At 39.1% G+C, this 20,545-nt stretch overlaps 1 protein-coding gene across 1 annotated transcript in view; it reads left to right on the top strand.

Moving 5' to 3' along the window:
- Positions 1–10,832, top strand: part of C1H6orf52 (chromosome 1 C6orf52 homolog) — a 56,696-nt gene extending 45,864 nt beyond the window's left edge. Inside the window, exon 7 of the mRNA XM_064280595.1 lies at positions 10,156–10,832. Coding sequence (XP_064136665.1) covers positions 10,156–10,238 — 83 coding nt within the window. The 3' untranslated portion in view covers positions 10,239–10,832. The remainder of the gene's footprint in view (positions 1–10,155) is intronic.
- Positions 10,833–20,545: the final 9,713 nt, after the last annotated feature.

Genomic DNA, 20,545 nt, shown 5'->3' with positions numbered 1-20,545 from the left:
AATTTGTGATTTTTCTTCTGATTTCTTTCTTGACCCACTGGTAGTTTAATACTGAGTTGTTTAATTTCCATGTTTTTGTATTGTCCAGGTTTTTTTTTTCTGTTATTGATTTCTAGCTTCATTCTGTTGTGGTCAGAGAAAATACTTTGTATGATTTCAGTCTTTTAAAATTTATCAGGACCTGTTTTGTGACATAACAAGTGGTCTATCCTGGAGAGTAATCCATGTGCGGTGGAGTAGAATGCATATTGTGCTATTTTTGCATGCAGTATTCTATGTCTGTTAAGTCTAGTTTGTTTATAGTGTCATTAAAGTCCTCTGTTTCCTTATTGATCTCCTTTATAGATGTTCTGTCCAATATTGAAAGTGGTGTAGTGAAGTCTCCAACAATTATTGTAGTACTATTTATTTTTCCCTTCAATTCTGTCAGTGTTTGCTTTATATATTTAGGTACCCAGTGTTGGATGCATATATATTCATGATTGTTAAATCTTCTTGACTAATTGACCCTTTTATCAACCACATCATTCTTAAATGTGAAATCTCAGCAGAATATTTCAGAAAGTCAGTAATAAAGATGTCTACTATTACTATTATAGTCAACATTTTAAAGGAAATTGTAGCCAACTCAACAAGGCAACAAATCTGTCTTGGAAGAAGTATAGCCAGAATGCTCATTAGAAGTAAAGATGATGAGACTTCCTCTCATGTACTTTGGGCATGTTATCAAGAGGAACCAGTCCCTGAAGAAGGACATCAAGCTTGGTAAAGTAGAGGGTCAGCAAAAGAGAAGAAAACTCTCAGTGAGGTGAATTAACACAGTGGTTGCAACAATAGTGTCCTAGTTATCTAGTGCTGCTATAACAGAAATACCACAAGTGAATGCCTTTAACAAACAGACGTTTATCCTCTCACAATTTAGGAGGCTAGAAGTCCAAATTCAGGGTGCCATGTTCTCAGATGTTTTGAGGATTCATCTTTGTTGTTTATGGTTGCGTAGTATTCCATTGTGTGAATATGCCATAATTTGTTTATCCATTCATCTGTTGATGGGCACCTAGATTGTTTCCATCTTTTTACTATTGTGAACATTGCTGCAATGAACATGGGAGTGCATATATCTATTTGTGTGATGGCTCTTATTTCTCTAGGATATATTCCAAGGAGTGGGATTGCTGGATCGTATGGTACTTCTATTTCTAGCTTTTTAAGGAAGCGCCAAATTGATTTCCCAAGTGGTTGTACCATTTTAGATTCCCACCAGCAGTGTACAAGTGTTCCAATCTCTCCACAGCATCTCCAACATTTATTATTTTGTATTTTTTAGATTAATGCCAGCCTTGTTGGGGTGAGATGGTATCTCATTGTAGTTTTGATTTGCATTTCTCTAATGGCTAATGATGGTGAGCATTTTCTCATGTATCTGTTAGCTTCCTGAATACCTACTTTGATGAAGCACCTGTTCATATCCTTTGCCCATTTTTTTAGTTGGGTTATTTGTCATTTTGTTGTTGAGTTTTTGCAGTATCTTGTAGATTTTAGAGATTACACCCTGAATGGATATGTCATAGACAAAAATTTTTCCCTGGCCTGTAGGTTGTTTTTTTTACTCTTTTGGTAAAATCTTTTGATAAGCATAAGTGTTTGATTTTTAAGAGCTCCCAGTTATCTAGTTTCTCTTCTGGTGTTTGTGCATTGTTAGTTATGTTTTGTATTCTGTTTATGCCATGTATTAGGGCTCCTAGTATTGTCCCAATTTTTTCTTCCATGATCTTTATATTTTATATTTAGGTCTTTAATTAATTTTAAGTTAGTTTTTGTACATGGTGTGAAGTATGGGTCTTGTTTCATTTTTTTGCAGATAGATATCCAGTTATGCCACCACCATTTGTTAAAGAGACTATCTTTTCCCTATTTAATGGGCCTTGGGCCTTGGTCAAATATCAGCTGCTCATAGGTGGATGAATTTACATCTGGATTCTCAATTATGTTCCATTGGTCTATGTACCAGTACTGGGCTGTTTTGGTTCCATTGGTCTGTTGTTGTACCAGTACCAGGCTATTTTGACTACTGTGGCGGTATAATAGGCTCTAAAATCAGGTAGTGTGAGGCCTCCCAATTTGTTCTTCTTCGGTAATGCTTTACTTATCCGGGGCCTCTTCCCTTGCCATATGAAGTTGGTGATTCGTTTCTCCATCTTGTTAAAAAATGTCATTGGAATTTGGATCGAGATTCCATTGTATCTGTAGATCACTTTGGGTAAAATTTAAATTTTCACAATGTTGAGTCTTCCTATCCATGAGCAAGGTAAGTTTTTCTACTTATGTAGGTCTCTTTTCGCTTCTTGAAGTAATGCCTTGTAGTTTTCTTTCTATAGGTCTTTTATGTCTCTGGTTACATTTATTCCTAAGTATTTTATCTTCTTGGGGGCTATTGTAAATGATACTGATTTGGTGATTTCCTCTTCGAAGTTCTCTTTGCTGATGTAGAGGAATCCAACTGATTTGTATGTTCATCTTATATCTTGATACTTTGCTGAAATCTTCTATTAGTTCCAGTACTTTTCTTGTGGATTCTATGGGGTTTTCTGTGTATAAGATCCTATCGTCTGCCAATAGGGATGCTTCTTCCTTACCAATGTGGTTGCCCTTTTTCCTTTTTCTTGCCTTATTGCTCTGGCTAGGACCTCCGGCACAATGTTGAATAAGAATCGTGGTAAACGGTATCCTTATCTGGCTCCCATTCTCAAGGTGAATGCTTTCAGAGTCTCTCCATTTAGGATGATGTTGGTTGTTGGTTTTGTGTAAATGCCGTTTATTATGTTGAGAAATTTCTCTTCCTATTTTGCTGAGAGTTTTTATCACGAATGGGTGTTAGAATTTGTCAAATGCCTTTTCTGCATCAATGATAAGATCATGTGGTTCTTATCTTTTGTTTTATTTATGTGATGGATTACACCGATTGATTTTCTAATGTTGAACTATCCCTGCATACCTTGTATGAATCCCACTTCATCACGGTGAATTATTTTTTTTGATATTTTGTTGAATTCTATTGGATAGAGTTTTGTTGAGGATTTTTGCATCTATGTTCATGAGGGATATTAGTCTGTAATTTTCTTTTTTTGTGGTGTCTTTACCTGGTTTTGGTATCAGGGCTATACTGGCTTCATAGAATGAGTTTGGGAGTATTCCACCATTTCTTATGCTCTAAAAAAAAAAAAAAAAAAAAAAATTTTTTTTTTTTTTTTTTTTTAAATACATTTAGTAGTACTGGTGTTAACTCTTCTCTGAAAGTCTGGTGGAATTCTCCGGTGAAGCCATCAGGGCCAGGGCTTTTTATGTTGAGAGTTTTTAAATTACCTCTTCAATCTCTGCTTTTGTTATAGGTTTATTTAGTTGTTCTACCTCTGTGTTAGTTTAAGTAGGTAGTGTGTTACTAGAAATTTGTCCATTTCCTCTAGGTTTTCAAATTTGTTGGAGTACAATTTTTCATAGTATTCTGTTATGATTCTTTTAATTTCAGTTAGGTCTCATTTGGTATCATCCATCTAATTTCTTATTCAGGTTTTTATTTCGTCAGTTTGGCCAGTGGTTTATTGATTTTGTTGATCTTTTCAAAGAATAAGCTTTTGGTTTTGTCAACGCTTTCAATTGTTTTTGTATTTCATTTATTTTTGCTCTAATTTTTATTGTTTCCTTTCTTCTGGTGCCCGTGGGCATATTTGCTACTCTCTATTTGTTTGAGTTGTAGGGTTCATGTTTTTATTTTGGCCCTTTCTTCTTTTTGGATGTGTGCATTTATTGCTATAAAATGACCTCTGAGCAGTGCTTTTGCTGTGTCCCAAAGGTTCTGGTAGGATGTGTTTTCATTCTAATTTGATTCTATGAATTTCTTTATTCTGTCCTTGATTTCTTCTATAACCCAGTAGTTTTTGAGCAAGGTGTTGTTCAGTTTCCACATAATTGACTTTTTTTCTTTGCTTTTCTTATTTTTGATTTCTACTTTTATGGCTTTATGCTCAGAAAGATGATTTGTAATATTTTGATGTTTTGGATTGTGTTAAGGCTTGTTTTGTGGCCTAATATGTGATCTATCCTGGAGAATGTTCCACGTGAGTTGGAAAAGAAATTATACTTCGCTGCTGTTAGGTGGAGTGTTCTATATATGTCTATGAGGTCAAGTTGCTTTATTATGCCTGTCTTAGTCATCTAATGCTGCCATAACAGGAATACCACAAGTGGACGGTTTTAACAAAGAGAAATTTATTTTCTCACAGTCTAGTAGGTTACAAGTCCGAATTCAGGGCATTGGCTCCAGGGGAAGCCTTTCTGTCTCTGTTGGCTCTGGAGGAACGTCCTTGTCCTCAATCTTCCCCTGACTGAGGAGCTTCTCACTGCAGGGACCCAGTGTCCAAAGGATGTGCTTTGCTCCCAGTGCTGCTTTCTTGGTGTATGAGGTCCCCAACTCTCTGCTCCCTCTCCTTTCCTTTTATCTCTTGAGAGATAAAAGGTGGTATGGGCCACACCCCAGGGAAACTCCCTTTACCTTGGATCAGGGAGGTAACCTGAGTAAGGGTGGTGTTACAATCCCACCCTAATCCTAAACATAAAATTACAGCCACAAAATGGAGGACAACAATACTGGGAATCATGGCCTAGCCAAGTTGATACACAAATTTTGGGGGGGACATAATTCAATCCGTGACAGTGGCATTTAGATCTTCCGTGTCTTTATTGAGCTTCTTTCTGGATGTTCTGTCTTTCACCAAAAGTGGTATGTTGAAGTCTCCTACTTTATTGTCGAGCTGTTTATTTCCCTTTTCAGTGCTGTTAGAATTTATTCTATGTATTTTGGAGCCCTGTCATTGGATGGGTAAATATTTATTATGGTTTTTTCCTCCTGGTGTATTGATCCTTTGATCATTATAAAGTGTCTTTCTGTATCCTTTGTGGTGGATTTTGCTTTAAAGCCTATTTTGCTAGCAATTAATACTGCCACTCATGCTCTTTTTTGATTGGTGTTTGCTTGATGTATTTTTTTTTTTTCCATCTTGTGAGTTTTAGTTTGTGTCTTTGATTCTAAGGTGTGTCTCTTGTAGGCAGCATATAGACAGATCGTGTTTTTTTTTTTTTAATCCATTCTGCCACTCTGTCTTTCTATTGGTGCATTTAGTTCATTTACATTCAGTGTAATTATTGATAACTTTGAGTTTAGTGCTGTCATTTTGATGTATTTGTATGTGTGTGTTGTTCACAGTTTCTTTGTTCCACTTAATTTTATGTGCTGAGTCGCTTTTCTTCATGTATTTTCTTTTCATCTTTTTCACTGTTGTTGATTTTGTATTTGCTGATTCTTTATGTTTTTCTTCTTTTTTATTTTGATGTGTAGGATTGTTAGTCTTGTTTGTGGTTACCTTAACATTTGCCTCTATTTTTCTAAGTTTAAAGCCTATCTTTTATTTCTTAATATCGCCTTGATTTCTTCTCCATATGACAGGTCTAGTCCCTCTTTTTTGTTTTAATGTTGTCATCTTTTACATATTGATGTCTCTGTTTCCCTATTTTCAGTGTTTTAGGTTTGATTTATTTTTGTGACTTCTGTATCTAGATTGATATTTGGTTGTTCTCTCCTGTGTTCTAGTCTTGGGTTGTTATCTGATGTTGACTTTCTAACCAGAGAATTCCCTTTAGTATTTTTTATAATTTTGGTTTGGTTTTTACAAATTCCCTTAACTTCCATTTATCTGGAAATGCCCTAATTTTGTCAGATTTGACAGACGGTTTTGCTGGATATATAATTCTTGGCTGGCAATTTTTTTTTCCTTCAAGGCTTTGTATATGTCATCCTATTGCCTTCTTGCCTGCATGGTTTCTGCTGAGTAGTCCATGCTTAGTCTTATTAAGTCTCCATTGTAGATGACTTTTCATTTATCCCTAGCTGCTTTTAAAATTCTCTCTTTATCTTTGGCTTTGGCGAGTTTGATCATGTCTTGGTGACTTTCTTTTAGAATCTACCCTGTGTGGGGTTTGATGAACTTCTTAGATAGATATCTTCTCATCTTTTATGATATCAGGGAAGTTTTCTGCCAAAATATCTTCAACAATTTCTGTCTGTGTTTTCCATTACCCACCCCCCCCCCGCCCCATTCTGGTGCTCCAGTCACTCGTAGGGTATTCCTCTTGATAGAGTCTCACAAAATTCTTAGGGCTTCTTCACTTTTTAAAATTCTTTTATCTGATTTTTCCTCAAATAAATTGGTGTCTAGTGCTTTATCTTCAATCTCACTGATTCTGACTTCCATTGCTTCAATTCTGCTCCTATGACTTTCTATTGAGTTTTCTAATTCTGAAATTTTATCGGTAATCTTTTGGATTTCAGTTCACTGTTTCTCTGTGGATTCTTGCAGCCTGTTAAATTTTTCATCATGCTCTTGTATAGCCTTCTTAAGTTCCTCTGTTGCTTTGTCTTTGTGTTCCTTGGCTTGATCTGCATTTTGCCTGATCTCCTTCCTGATCTCTTGAAGAGTTCTGTATATTAATCTTTTGAATTTGACCTCCAGTAACTCCAAGACCTTCTCTTCCTCGAGAAAGTTTCTTGGTTCTTTGCATTGGTCACTTGCTGAAGCCATCATGGTCTGCCTCTTTATGTTATTTGATATTGACTGTTGTCTCTGAGCCATCAATAAGTTATTATATTTATGTATTTTATCTTTTTTTACTGTGTCCTAGCTTATTGTTTTGTTTTGATATGCCCAAATAAGCTGGTCATGTGAGCTAGTTTGATTATTGGCATCTTTGAAGCTCTCGTGTCCTGTGACGAAGTGGTTAGAGCTGTTACTAGGTATGTGAGCCCAGAAGTTTGTTTACTTTTCTTGTGTGGATTCAGCTCAGGTGTCCAGGTTGTTGATCTCCAAGTGTGTGGTACAGGCTCTCACCTACAGCTCTAGACTGGCAGGGCTATGTACGGGTGATTGGAGTAGGCACAGTTATCTGGCTGCAATAGGGGGTTATGTGCTAAGCAACTTAGGGGGCTGACGGCTGCCCCTGCGGCTTATGTGGCTGACGTGTCCCTCTTCCCTAGAGCGTGCAGGGAGTGAGTTTTGCAGCTGGATTTTGGGAACCCAATGCTATTGGATCGAAGGACTGGGAGGCACCATGTATTCTTAGACCCCTGTCGCGGGTGGATAGGAAGAATGGGTGGAGCCACCAGTCCTCAGGCCCCTGATATGGGTAGGTGAATACCTTGCTTAATGGGAAGAGTGGTGTCAACTGTCATGAATCTGCCACTCCTCCTTGTCTATTGCAATTGAAAATAGGCTTCAGGTATGTACACTGTTGTACTGTGCTAATGAGGACATATGCTATTGAAATGGGCACACACAGGTCTAGAGAATGCCAGAAGGATGTTAGCCTGTGTTTTATTGACTATGCAAAGGCATGTGACTGCGTGGATTATAACAAATTATGGATAACATTGCAAAGAATGGGAATTCCGGAACACTTAATTGTGCTCACAAGGAACCTTTACATAGATCAAGAGGCAGTTGTTCGGACAGAACAAGAGGATACTGATTGGTTTGAAGTCAAGAAAGCTGTGCGTTCGGGTTGTATTCTTTCACCATACCTATTCAATCTGTATGCTGAGCAAATAATACGAGAAGCTGGACTATATGAAGAAGAACATGGCATCAGAATTGGAGGAAGACTCATTAACAACCTGTGTTATGCAGATGACACAACCATGCTTGCTGAAAGTGAAAAGGACTTGAAGCGCTTACTAATGAAGATCAAAGACCACGGCCTTCAGTATGGATTGCACCTCAGCATAAAGAAAACAAAAATCCTCACAACTGGACCAATGAGCAACATCGTGATAAACAGAGAAAAGATTGAAGTTGTCAAGGATTTCATTTTACTTGGATCCACAATCAACAGCCATGGAAGCAGCAGTCAAGAAATCAAAAGACACATTGCATTGGGTAAATCTGCTGCAAAGGACCCCTTTAAAGTGTTGAAGAGCAAAGATGTCACCTTGAAGACTAAGGTGCGCCTGACCCAAGCCATGGTATTTGCAATCGCATTATATGCATGTGAAAGCTGGACAATGAATAAGGAAGACCAAAGAAGAATTGATGCCTTTGGATTGTGGTTTTGGCGAAGAATATTGAATATACCATGGACTGCCAAAAGAACGAACAAATCTGTCTTAGAAGAAGTACAACCAGAATGCTCCTTAGAAGCACAGATGGCGAGACGGTGTCTTACATACGTTGGACATGTTGTCAGGAGGGATCAGTCCCTGGAGAAGGACATCATGCTTGGGAGAGTACAGGGTCAGCAGAAAAGAGGAAGACCCTCAACGAGGTGGATTGACACAATGGCTGCTACAATGAGCTCAAGCATAACAACGATTGAAAGGATGGCTCAGGACCAGGCAGTGTTTCGTTCTATTGTGATAGGGTCGCTATGAGTCAGGACCAACTCGACGACACCTAACAACAACAGGTCTAGGCCAGGGTGAAAGGCATTCAAAATCTGTGGACCCCTTATACCTGTGCCTAGGCAAAGGGGCTGTGCCTGCCCAGAGTTCCCGGATTAGGGGAGCTAGGAGATTATTTTTTCCTGTTTGTTAATCTCTTCCCTCTCCAAAGCTAGGAGAATGCTCTGGGAGCACAATGGGTTCCACTTTCGACCCAAGGGGCATGGCAGTTGCTGAAGCCAGACTGGGTTGGAGCAGAGTGGAGAGGGAGTGGGTGAATGGGAGAATGGTACTTCCCAGAGGGGGAAAGGGTTTTTTTTTTTTTTTCATCCGTTGCAGTAGGTTAGATGCTTGCCCTTAGCTTTGGCAGATTCAGCACTGCTTCTCCCGGGATCCAGAGGCTTGAGCAGACTCTTCACTGCTTGGTCTCTCCCAGTGTGGAAAATGCGTCCTGAATGCTACTGCTTGCCTCAGCCCAAATGTGTCCGTTGATCCAGGCTGCTAGGTGCTGGCCAGGTCAGGTCTGGTAAATCCTCGCTGCTTCTAAACAACCTCTCCCTCATCTATCGCTCAGTTATACTCCTCACCTTTGCCTTTGGTGTTCAGGGCTCCTAGATTTTTATATATAATCGATTCACTTGTTTTTTTGGTCTTTGTTGTAAGAGGGACCACAGGAAGTATCTGACTACTCTGCCATCTTGGCCCTGAATCCTTTTTATTGTACTTTAGATGAAGGTTTACAGAGCAAGCTAGTTTCTCATTAAACAATTAATACACATATTATTTTATGACATTGGTTGCCAACCCCGTGACACATCAATATTTTCCCGTTTTCGACTTTGGGTTCCCTTTTACCTGCTTTCTGGTCCTTTCTTGTTCTTTCTCCTGGGCTGGTGTGACCATGTACTCTTGTTTTGTTTTATGGGCCTGTCTAATCTTTAGCTGAGGGGTGAACCTCAGGAATGACTTCACTACTGAGCTATGAGGGTATCCAGGGGCCACACTCTCAGGGTTTCTCCAGTCTCTGTCAAATCAGTAAGTCTGGTCTTTTTTTTTTTTTTGTCAGTTAGAATTTTGTTCTACATTTTCCTCCAGCTCTGTCCAGGACCTTCTATTGTGATCCCTGTCATAGGAGTTGGTGGTGGTAGCCAGGCACCATCTAGTTGTGCTGGACTCAGTCTGGTAGAGGCTGTGGTAGTTGTGGTCCATTAGTCCTTTGAACTAATCTTTCACTTGTGTCTTTGATTTTCTTCATTTTCCCTTGCTCCAGATGGGGTGAGACCAATGCAGTGTCTTAGATGGCTGCTTATAAGCCTTTAAGACCCCAGATGCTACTTACCAAAGTAAAATGTAGAACAGTTTCTTTATAAACTATATTATGCCAGTTGAGCTAGATGTTCCTAAGACCATGGTCCTCACCTACCTCAGTCCAGTAATTTGGTCCCTCAGGGAGTTTAAAAGTGTCTATGGAGCTTCCATGACCTTTCCTTGGACATATTGTGCTGGATTCCCTAGTATTGTGTACTGTCTTACCCTACACCAAAGTTATCCCTTATCTATTGTCTATTTAGTGTTTTTCCCTTCCACCCCTTTTCCCTCCCTCATAACCACCAAAGATTTTCTTTTTGTGAGACCTCTATGATTTTAAAGCATATCTGTTCCCTTTTCTGCAGGTAATTATTCTCCTATCAAGAAACTACTGCTAAGGTGGAGCCAACATGGCACTACAGACAGAAGCACCATGCCGTCTCTCTGAAGGAAAGACCCCCAAAACTAAGTAAAACAGATAAAACAAACATCAATCTTGGAACCGTAAGAACCAAATAAAGCACCAAATGGAATAAGAAACAGAAGGAGAACAGAGAATGATGACAGCTATGGAGTGGAGGTCCCCTACCAGCTAATGTGGCCACATTCGTCATCTTGGTTGGGCTACAGCCACCAAAGAACTCAGACAGGGAGTAGGGAAGGCAACTTTATGGAGCTTGCAACCGGAGACAGAGCACCTGGTAACCAGGGATATACACTTTCCACCGTACACCTTTCTTCCCTGTATGAGGCCTTTGCTGCTTGCCAACAGGCCATGGTTGCTCGGCTGGAAAGATACCAGCTCACTGCCACCTGGATTCACCATCTTAGACCTTAGCCACCAAGGACTGCAGACAGAGAGTATGAGAAGGCAACTCTGTGGAGCTCCCAGCAGAAGATAGAGCACCCTGTAAGGAGGGATATACGCTTTCCCACCCCCCATCCTTCTTCCCTCTGTGCAGCCTCCCACTGCTTGCCAACAGGTCACTGTTGCTCAGCTGGAGAAACACTATCTCACTGCTGCCAGGGTCCACCTTGTTCCCACCAGCTGGCCTCTTTAGTGCCATTTTTTTTTTTTTTTTTTGTATTTTTGTTTGTTTCTTGATCTTGTTTTTTTTTTTTTTGCTTCTCTCTCTCTCCCTTCCTTCCTTTCCTTTCTCCCATATGGCATCCCCTCCACTTCTTGACAGGCTGTGATTTTTTGTTTTGTTTGTTGTGCTCTTTTGTTTATTTTATATATATATATATATACACACACACATAATGGCTTTTTTGTTGCTTTTCTCTCTCTCCCTTCCTTTATTTTCTTTCTCCTGCCCAGCTAGCCCTACATGCCATCCCCTCCCCTTCTTGACAGGCTGTGATTTTTTGGTTTGTTATTTTTTGTTTTTTTTCTCTTTTTCTGTTTCTTCTCTCTCCTTTCCTTTCTCCTATCCACCCAGCCCTGTGCACTACCACTGCCCCATGTGGAGGGGCCATGCTGCACAGCTTGGTTGGAGGGTCACTGTGTGCAGCCTCCCCTGGTCTGCACTGCCATCACCAACCAGCCCCCTCAGCGCCATTTTATTTATTGTTTTCTTGTTCTTGTTTCTTCCTCTCCCTTCCTTTCCTTTCTCCAATCCACCCAGCCCTGTGTGCTTCCCCAAACTTCTTGGTGGGCTGTGCTGTACCACTCTGCTGGAGAGCCTCTGGCCAACAGCCTCACTGGGTCTCTGTTGCCCCCACAGGCCAGCTCCTTCAGTGCCATATTTTATATTTTTCTTTATTGTTCCACTTTTCCTTCTCCCTCCCACCTAGATCCTGTGCTACCTCCACCCCTTCCTGACAGGCCGTGCCATGCCACCAGTGAGAGAGACAACAGCTTGCCACCACCGCAATTCTGCTGTGCCCCAATGGCCAGCACCCCCACCACCATACTTTTTTTTTTGTCGTTATTTTAATTTTTTTATGAACTTTAAATTTGTTTCTTGGTTTCTTCTCTGTTTCCTCTCTTTCCTTTCCCCTGCCCACCTAGCCCTGTGGGCCACCACGCCACTTCTTGACATGCTGAGCCACACTGCTCAGCTAGAGAGCCTCCAACACACAGCCTCACCAGGTCTGTCCCTCCCCCACCCACGGAATCCTACCACACCACCATTTTACTTACTTTTTTCTTATTTATTTGTTTTACTTCATTTTTGGGTTTTTTTAAACATTTTTTTGCCCTTGTTTCCTTCTTCTGTCTTTTCTTCCACCTACCCACTTAGCTCTACACATATCACAACCTCTCCTTTCCCTACTGTCTATCTGCACCCTGCACAGAGTGCCACACCCCTGAGTGGAAGCGATGCACACCCCCAGGCCCCACCCTGCAATGCCCCCCAGCCCCATCCCATCGCCCCCAATTTGTCTGGCAAACGACCCATCCCTGCTCCTCCACCCTTGCTGAACCTACCTAGCTGCAGCATAGCTGAGTGACCGGCCCCGCCCATCTGGAAGAGGTGGTGAGAAGTATCATGCCCACAGCGGAGCAAGCAACAAATCACACCCAACCCACCTGCCCAGATATAACTAAATAAAACAAAAACGCAAGACAAAAACAATCAAATCTACAATCAGTAAACAAAGAAAATAATTCCTGAATGTCCCATAGATAGCAGAAAACATCAAAACACAAAAAACCAGGAGAGAATGCCTCCAGAAAGCATCCAGCATTAAACACCAGAGGACCTTCTGCTATAACAAAAGGCACTGGAACTACCTGATAGTGAATTCAAAACTCTCCTATTCAGGTTTCTCCAACAGATGGAGGAAAATGCAGACAAAAATAAGGAAAAATAGACAAAATCATGGAAATTACAGACAGCATCAAGGAAAAGACAAACAATGGAAGAAATCAGGCAAGTAATACAGGAACAAAACGGCAAAATAAATAACAAGAAATCGTACAAAAACAACAATTAGAAATTCAAAAGATAAGCAACAAGATTTCAGAAATGGACCCTGCAATAAAAGGTTTTAGAAGCAAATTTGAAAGAATGGAAAACAGGATCAGCAAAATTGAAGACAAATCCTTGGATACCACTTTTTTTTTTTTTTTTTTGAGGAAAAATCAGAAAAAAGAATGATGAAAACTGAAGAAACCCTGAGAATGGTGTGGGATATAAACAAAAGCAAAAATCTGTGTGTGATTGAAGTTCCAGAATAGGGGGAGAAAACGGAAAAGATAGAGTGTATCATTGAAGATTTGCTGACAGAAAACTTCCCTAATATGAACATCAAAAAGCTGGCTATCCAAAGCTCAACAAACCCCATGTAGGATAGACCCTAAAAGAAAAACACCAAGACTTATCATAATCAGTTTCGCTAAAACCAAAGACAAAGAATCCAGAGAGCAGCTCGAGAAAAATGAAAAGTCACATACAAAGGGAAAACAAGAAGACTAAGCTCTGATTACTTGGCAGAAACCATGCAGGCAAGAAGCCAATGGGATGACATATATAAAATCTTGAAAGAAAAAAACTGCCAACCAAGAATAATATATCCTGCAAAACTCTCGCTCAAATATGATGACAAAATTAGGACATTTCCAGATAAACAGAAGTTAAGCAAATACATAAAAGCCAAACTAAACTTACAAGAATTATTAAAAGGAGTCTTTCGGTTACAGAACCAACAACATCAGACAACAACCTAAATCTAGCACATTAGACAGCATCAACCAGATACCAACCTAGATAACGAACTCTCAAGGATAAAATAAAACTAAAAAATTTACAAGGAACCAGATGTCAATCTGTAAATCAAGACAACAAAAGGAAATAAACAGTGTAGGGATAGAACTTTCAGAAGGACAGGATGTCAAGGTGTGATGAAGTAATAAAAGACTAGTCTAAACTTAGAAAGATAGGGGTAAATTTCAAGGTAACCACAAAGAGAGTTAACAAACTTAATAATCAAAGAAGAAAAACAAAGTCTCAGTAAATGCAAAATCTACAAAAATGAAAGAAATAAATATACACAAACAAGGAATTCAGCACAGAAGAGTAAGAGGAACAAAGAAAACATCAACACAACAACAACCACAAAAAAGCACTACAAAATGACATTGATAAACTCACACCTATCAATAATCACACTGAACATAAATGGCTTAAATGCATCCATAAACAGATAGTGACAGAATGGATTAAAAAAAACAAGACCCATCAATATGCTGTCTACAAGAGACAATTAAAGGATGGAAAAAAACATCAAGAATACAGCTACCAAAAAAGAGCAGGAGCGGCAATTCTAATCTCAGATAAAGTAAACTTGAAAACAAAATCCACTATAAAAGACAAAGAACAGCATTACATAGTAATTAAAGGGGCAATCTACCATGAAGACATAACCATAATAAATATATACGCACCTAATGACAGGTCTACAAAAGGCATAAAATTAACAGCACTGAAAAGAGAAATTGATAGTTCCACAATAATAGTAGGAGACTTCAACATGCCACTCTCAGTAAAAGACAGAACATCTAGAGAAAAACTCAACAAAGATACAGAAGATCTTTAGGCCACAGTCAACCAACTTGACCTCATAGATATAGAGAACACTCCACCCAAGAGCAGCACAGTACACATTCTTTCCCAACTCACGTGGAACGTTCTCCAGAATAGATCAGATCTTAGGCCACAAAGCAACCCTCAACAAAATCCAAAACATTGAGAAAATACAAAGTATCTTCTCTGATCACAACACCATCAAAGTAGAAATTATTAACAGAAAGAGCAAGGGAAAAAAATGCATGGAATCTGAATAATACCTTGCTTAAAAACCACTGGGTAATAGAAGAAATCAAAGATGGGATAAAAAATTCCTAGAATCAAATGAGAATGAAAGCACATCATACCAAACCATTGGGACACAGCAAAGGCAGTGCTCAGAGGTCAATTTATAGCAATAGATGCACACATCAAAAAAGAAAAAAGGGACAAAAAAAATTAGCTACACAACTCTAACAAATAGAAAGAGAAAAACAAAAGAAGTCCACAGCTACCAGAAGAAAGGAAATAATAAAGATCAGAGCAGAAATAAATAGAGAATAGAAGAACTATAGAAAGAATCAACAAAACCAAAAGTTGGTTCTTTGAAAGGATCGACAAACCACTGGCCAAATTGACAAAAGAAAAACAGCAGAGAACACAAATAACCCAAATAAGAAATGAAATGGGGGACATTACAACAGATCCAACTGAAATAAAAAGGATCATAACAGAGTACTTTGAAAAACTATACTCCACCAAATTTGAAAACCTAGAGGAAATGGACAAATTTCTAGAAACACACTACCTACCCAAACTAACACAAACTGAAGTTCAAAATCCAAACAGACCCATAATAAGAGAAAAGATTGAAAAGGTTAAAAAAGATATTAAAAAAGAAAACCTCCCAACAACAGCAACAACAAAAAAGCCCTGGCCTAGATGACTCCACTGGAGGGTTCTACCAAACAGAGAAGAGCTTACAGCAGTACTACTCAAACTATTTCAGGACATAGAAAAGGAAGGGATAGTTCAGAGTTCATTGTATGAAGCCAGCATAACCCTGATACCAAAACCAGGCAAAGACACCAAAGAAAAAGAAAAGTATAGACCAATATCTCTCATTGATATAAATGGCAAAAATTTTCAACAAAATTCTAGCCAATAGAATTCAGCACCATATCAAAAAAATAAAACACCACAACTAAGTCAGAGTCATATCAGGGTTCAACATTAGAAAATCAATCATTGTAATCCACCACATAAATATAATAAAAGAATCACCTGATTATGTCAATCAACACTGAAAAAGCATTCGACAAAGTGCAACACTCATTCCTGTAAAAATGCTCAATAAAATAGGTTTTGAGGGAAGATTTCTCAACATAATAAAGGGCATCTATACGAAACCAAGAGGCTGAAAACATTGCTCTTGTGAACAGGAGTGAGACAAGGATGCCCTTTATCACCACTCCTATTTAACATTGTGTTGGAAGTCCTAGCTACAGCAATAAGACAAGAAAAAGAAATAAAGGGCATCCAAATTGGTGTCTTAGGTGGGGTTCTCTAGAGAAGTAAAACCAGTAAGGCTTGTAAATACATACAGAGAGATTTATATCAAGGAAACAGCTCACGTGATTGTAGAGGCTGGAACGTCCCAAGTCCGTGGATCAGAATAGAGGCTTCTCTAGATTCGTGTAGCCACAGGGGCTGGCAAACCCAAGATCAGTAGGTTGGAGATCAGGGCTCTTGCTCACAGGCTGTGAAGATTGATGAATCCCAAAATCAGCAGATAAGCTGATAGCTCAAGTCCCAAGATCTGGAAGTCAGACGAACAGGAGATAGCCGCAGGATCCACAGTGAGCAAAAATCCAGAACGTCTCCTTATATTTGGATACAGGCCACATCCCAAAGAAAATTCCCTTTCAACTACTGGCTACTCACAGCAGATTTAATCACAGGAGTGATCACGTATAAACACAGAGAATCATGGCCCACCAAGTTGACACACAGTCTTAACCATCACAGTAAGGAAGAAGTAAAACTGTCCGTATTTGTGGATGATATGATACTATACGTAGAAAACCTAAAAGACTCCACAAGAAAACTCCTAGAACTAATAGATTCAGCCGAGTCACAGGATATTAGATAAACATACAAAAATCAGGTGGATTCCTATACACCAATAAAAAGAGTGACAAAAAGGAAATAAGGAAAAAGTACCATTTATAATAAAAAAAATAGCCCCTAAAAAAATTTAATTTAGGAATAAATTAAACCAGAGATGTAAAAGCCCTTGTCTTAGTTATCTAGTGCTGCTATAACAAAAATACAAGTGGATGACTTTAACAAAGAGAAGTTCATTTCTTCACAGTAAAGTAGGCTAAAAGTCCAAATTCAGGACGTCGGCTCCAGAGGAAGGCCTTCTTTCTCTGTTGGCCTTCTCATCAATCTTCCCCAGTGCTAGGAGCTTCTCTGCTCAGGGACCCCTGGTCCAAAGGACACGCTCTGCTCCTGGCACTGCTTTCTTGGTGATATGAGGTCCACCTGTCTCTCTGCTCACTTCACTCATTTATATCTAGAGAGATTGCGTCAAGACGCAATCCAATCTTTTAAACTGAGTCCTGCCTTATACAACTGCCACCCATCCTCCCTTATTAACATGATAGAGGCAGGATTTACAACATATAGGAAAATCACACAATACCGGGATTCATGGCCCAGTCAAATTGATGCACACATTTTTGGGGGGACATAATTCAATCCATGACAGACCTATGCAAAGAAAACTACAAAACACTACTACAAGAAACCAAAAGAGATCCACATAAATGGGAAAACATACCATGCTCATGGAAAGGTAGAGTCAACATTGTGAAAATGTCAATTCTACCCAAAGCAATCTACAAATACAATGCAATCTCGATTCAATACCAACAGCATTCTTTAAAAAGATAGAAAAACTAATCATTAACTTTATATGGAAAGGGAAGAGGCCCTAAGTAAAGCTCTATTGAAGAAGAATAAAGTAGGAGGGCTCACACTTCTTGACCTCAGAACTTACTGTATAGCTATGGTCGTAAAAACAGCCTGGTACTGGTACAACGACAGACATGTTGACCAGTGGAGCAGAATTGAGAACACAGATGTAAATCCATTTACCTAAGGTCACCTGTTCTTCAACAAAGGCCCAAAGTCCATCAGATGGGGGAAAGAAAGTCTTTAACAAATGGTGCTGGCAAACTGAATGTCTATCTGCAAAAAAATGAAACAGGACTGATGCCTCACACCATACACAAAAACTAACTCAAAATGGATCAAAGACCTAAATATAAAACCAAAAACTATAAAGATCATAGAAGAAAAAATAAGATCAACTCTAGAGGCCCTAATAATGCCATTAACAGGATACAAACCATAACTAACAATATACGAACACCAGAAGACAAGCTAGATAACTGGAATCTGCTAAAAATTAAACACTTAAGCTCATCAAAAGACTTCACCAAAACAGTAAGAAGTGAACCTACAGACTGGGAAAAATTTGGGGCTATGACAAACCCGACGAAGGTCCAATCTCTAAAATCTACAGGAAAATCCAGCACCTCTACACCAAAAAGACAAATAATCCAATTAAAAATGGGCAAAGGATATGAACAGACGCTTCACCAAAGAAGACATTCAAGCAGCTAACAGATAAATGAAGAAATGCTAGTGATCACTAGCCATTAGAGAAATGCAAGTCAAAACCACAATGAAATACTATCTCACCCCGATATTACTGGCATGAATAAACAAAACAGAAAATAACAAATGTTGGAGAGGCTGTGGGGAGATTGGAACTCTTATGCACCGCAGGTGGGAAGGCAAAATGGTGCAACCATTTTGGAAAACAATATGGTGCTTCCTTAAAAAGCTAGAAATAGAAGTACCATATGATCCAGCAATCCCACTCCTAGGAATATATCCTAGAGAAATAAGAACCATCACATGAATAGATATATGCACACTCATGTTCATTGCAGCATTGTTCCAAATAGCCAAAAAATGGAAGTAAGCTAGGTGCCCACCAACAGATGAATGGATAAACAAACTATGATACGTACCCACAGTGCAATACTACACAAAGATAAAGGGCAATGATGAATCTGCGAAGCATCTCACAACATGGATGAGCCAGGAGGGCATTATGCTGAGTGGAATAAGTTAATCACAAAAGGACAAATATTGTATGAGACCAGTACTATAAAAACTCATGAAAAGATTTACACACAAAAAGAAACAATCTTTGATGGTTATGAGGGAGGGAGAGGGTAGAAAGGAAAAATACTAAATAGACAATAGATAAGTGGTAACTTTGGTGAAGGGTAAGACAGTACACAATACCAGGGAAGCCAGAACAACTTGTCCAAGGAAAGGTCATGGACGCTCCATAGACACTTCGAACTCCTTGAGGGACCAAATTACTGGGCCGAGGGCTATGGAGACCATGGTTTTGGGGAACATCTAGCTCAACTGGCATAACATAGTTTATAAAGAAACTATTCTACATTCTACTTCGGGGAGTAGCGTCTGGGGTCTTAAAAGCTTGTGAGCACAACTAGATGGTGCCTGGCTACCACCACCAACTCCGCTGACAGAGATCACAATAGAAGATCCCGGACAGAGCTGGAGAAAAATGTACAACAAAATTTGAACTCACAAAAAAAAAAAAAAAAGACTTACTGGTCTGATACAGACTGGAGAAACCCTGAGAGTATGGCCCCCAGACACCGTTATAGCTCAGTAATGAGGTCACTCCTGAGATTCACCCTTCAGCCAAAGACTAGGCCTATAAAACAAAATGAAACTAAGTGGGCACATGACCCCAGAGGCAAGGACTAGAAGGCAGGAGGGGACAGGAAAGCTGGTAATGGGTAACCCAAAGTCAAGAAGGGAAGAGTCTTGACATGTCATGGGGTTGGCAACCAATGTCACAAAACAATATGTGTGTTAATTGCTTAATGAGAAACTAATTTGCTCTTTAAACCTTCAACTGCAGTACAATAAATTTTTTTTTTTTTAAAATAGGAAGAAACAATTGCTGGCTTGCTACCGGGCCTTAATAGAGACACGGGGCATCAGCTGACCCTGTGTCCTGAGGTTTCCATTAAGAAACTGTGTGTTGACTGACCCAGTCAGTCTTTAAGTTTAGAAATTCATGCAACAGCAAGTGATCATTTCATGGAAAAGATAAACATGAGATTGAGCTCAGGCAGGTCTAGAAAGTGAAAGTATCTTCCATGAGCAGAAGCCTCAGTCTCATTGCATTTTCTTCTCTCCCTCCATCCAAAGCTATGACCTTCTTGGAAGTTCCTTATGACCAGCCCTAGAGGTAGTGGCTGGATCCTGTTTGTTACCCCTATATTCTTTAGAATTCTATTTAGTTAATCCCTTGATAAACTAAACTGGTTTCCATTGAGTCAATTCTGACTCATGCCACCTCCATGTGTGCAGAATAGAACTGCACTCCATGGGGTATTCAATGGCTGTGAACTTTTGAGGAAGTTGCCAGGTCTTTCTTCCAAGGCACCCCTAGGAGATTGAAACAGCCAACCCTTCAGTTAGTAGTCTAGCGTGCTTAAATATTTGTACCACCCAGAAACTCCAATTCCCTGTTACTAGTTAACAATTCTTTATATTAAGATTTTTATTAATCATTGACAGATCAAATAGATCTCAAGAATATACAACACCTAAATACCATACTAAATAAGATTTATTTAGCTTACATAAATATATACATAGAAGTTGATACATTGAAAATCAAGACTACATATTCTTTTCAAGTGTCCATAATACATTTGGCAAAACTGATCATATGTGAGGCCACAAAGAAAACATCAATAACTTTCTCAAAGTGGACGTAATACAGCTAGTCTTCTTGTTCAGTGGAGTAAAACAGTAAAACTAAATACTAATTTTAAAGCCGCACACACCACGGAAATTCTAAAGTGCTCCTGGAACTCTAAAAAACCTTTTTCTTACACAACTCTTCAGTCAAAGAGGAAATAAAAATTAAGGTTGCACAATATCTAGAAAATAACAATGAAAGGCCAGCTTATCAGAAACTATGGGATATACCTAAAGCAGTAACCAGAAGAAAATTATAGCTTTAAATGTTTATATTAAAAAATAATAAAAATAAATTAGATAAGCATCCAACTCATATGTTAGAAAAAAAAAAAAAAAACCAAGATAA

Source organism: Loxodonta africana, chromosome 1 (genome assembly GCF_030014295.1).
Source record: "Loxodonta africana isolate mLoxAfr1 chromosome 1, mLoxAfr1.hap2, whole genome shotgun sequence".
Classification (NCBI taxonomy): Eukaryota; Metazoa; Chordata; class Mammalia; order Proboscidea; family Elephantidae; genus Loxodonta; species Loxodonta africana.
Note: the sequence above shows the minus strand (reverse complement) of the source record. Positions and strands in the feature narration are given on the sequence as shown.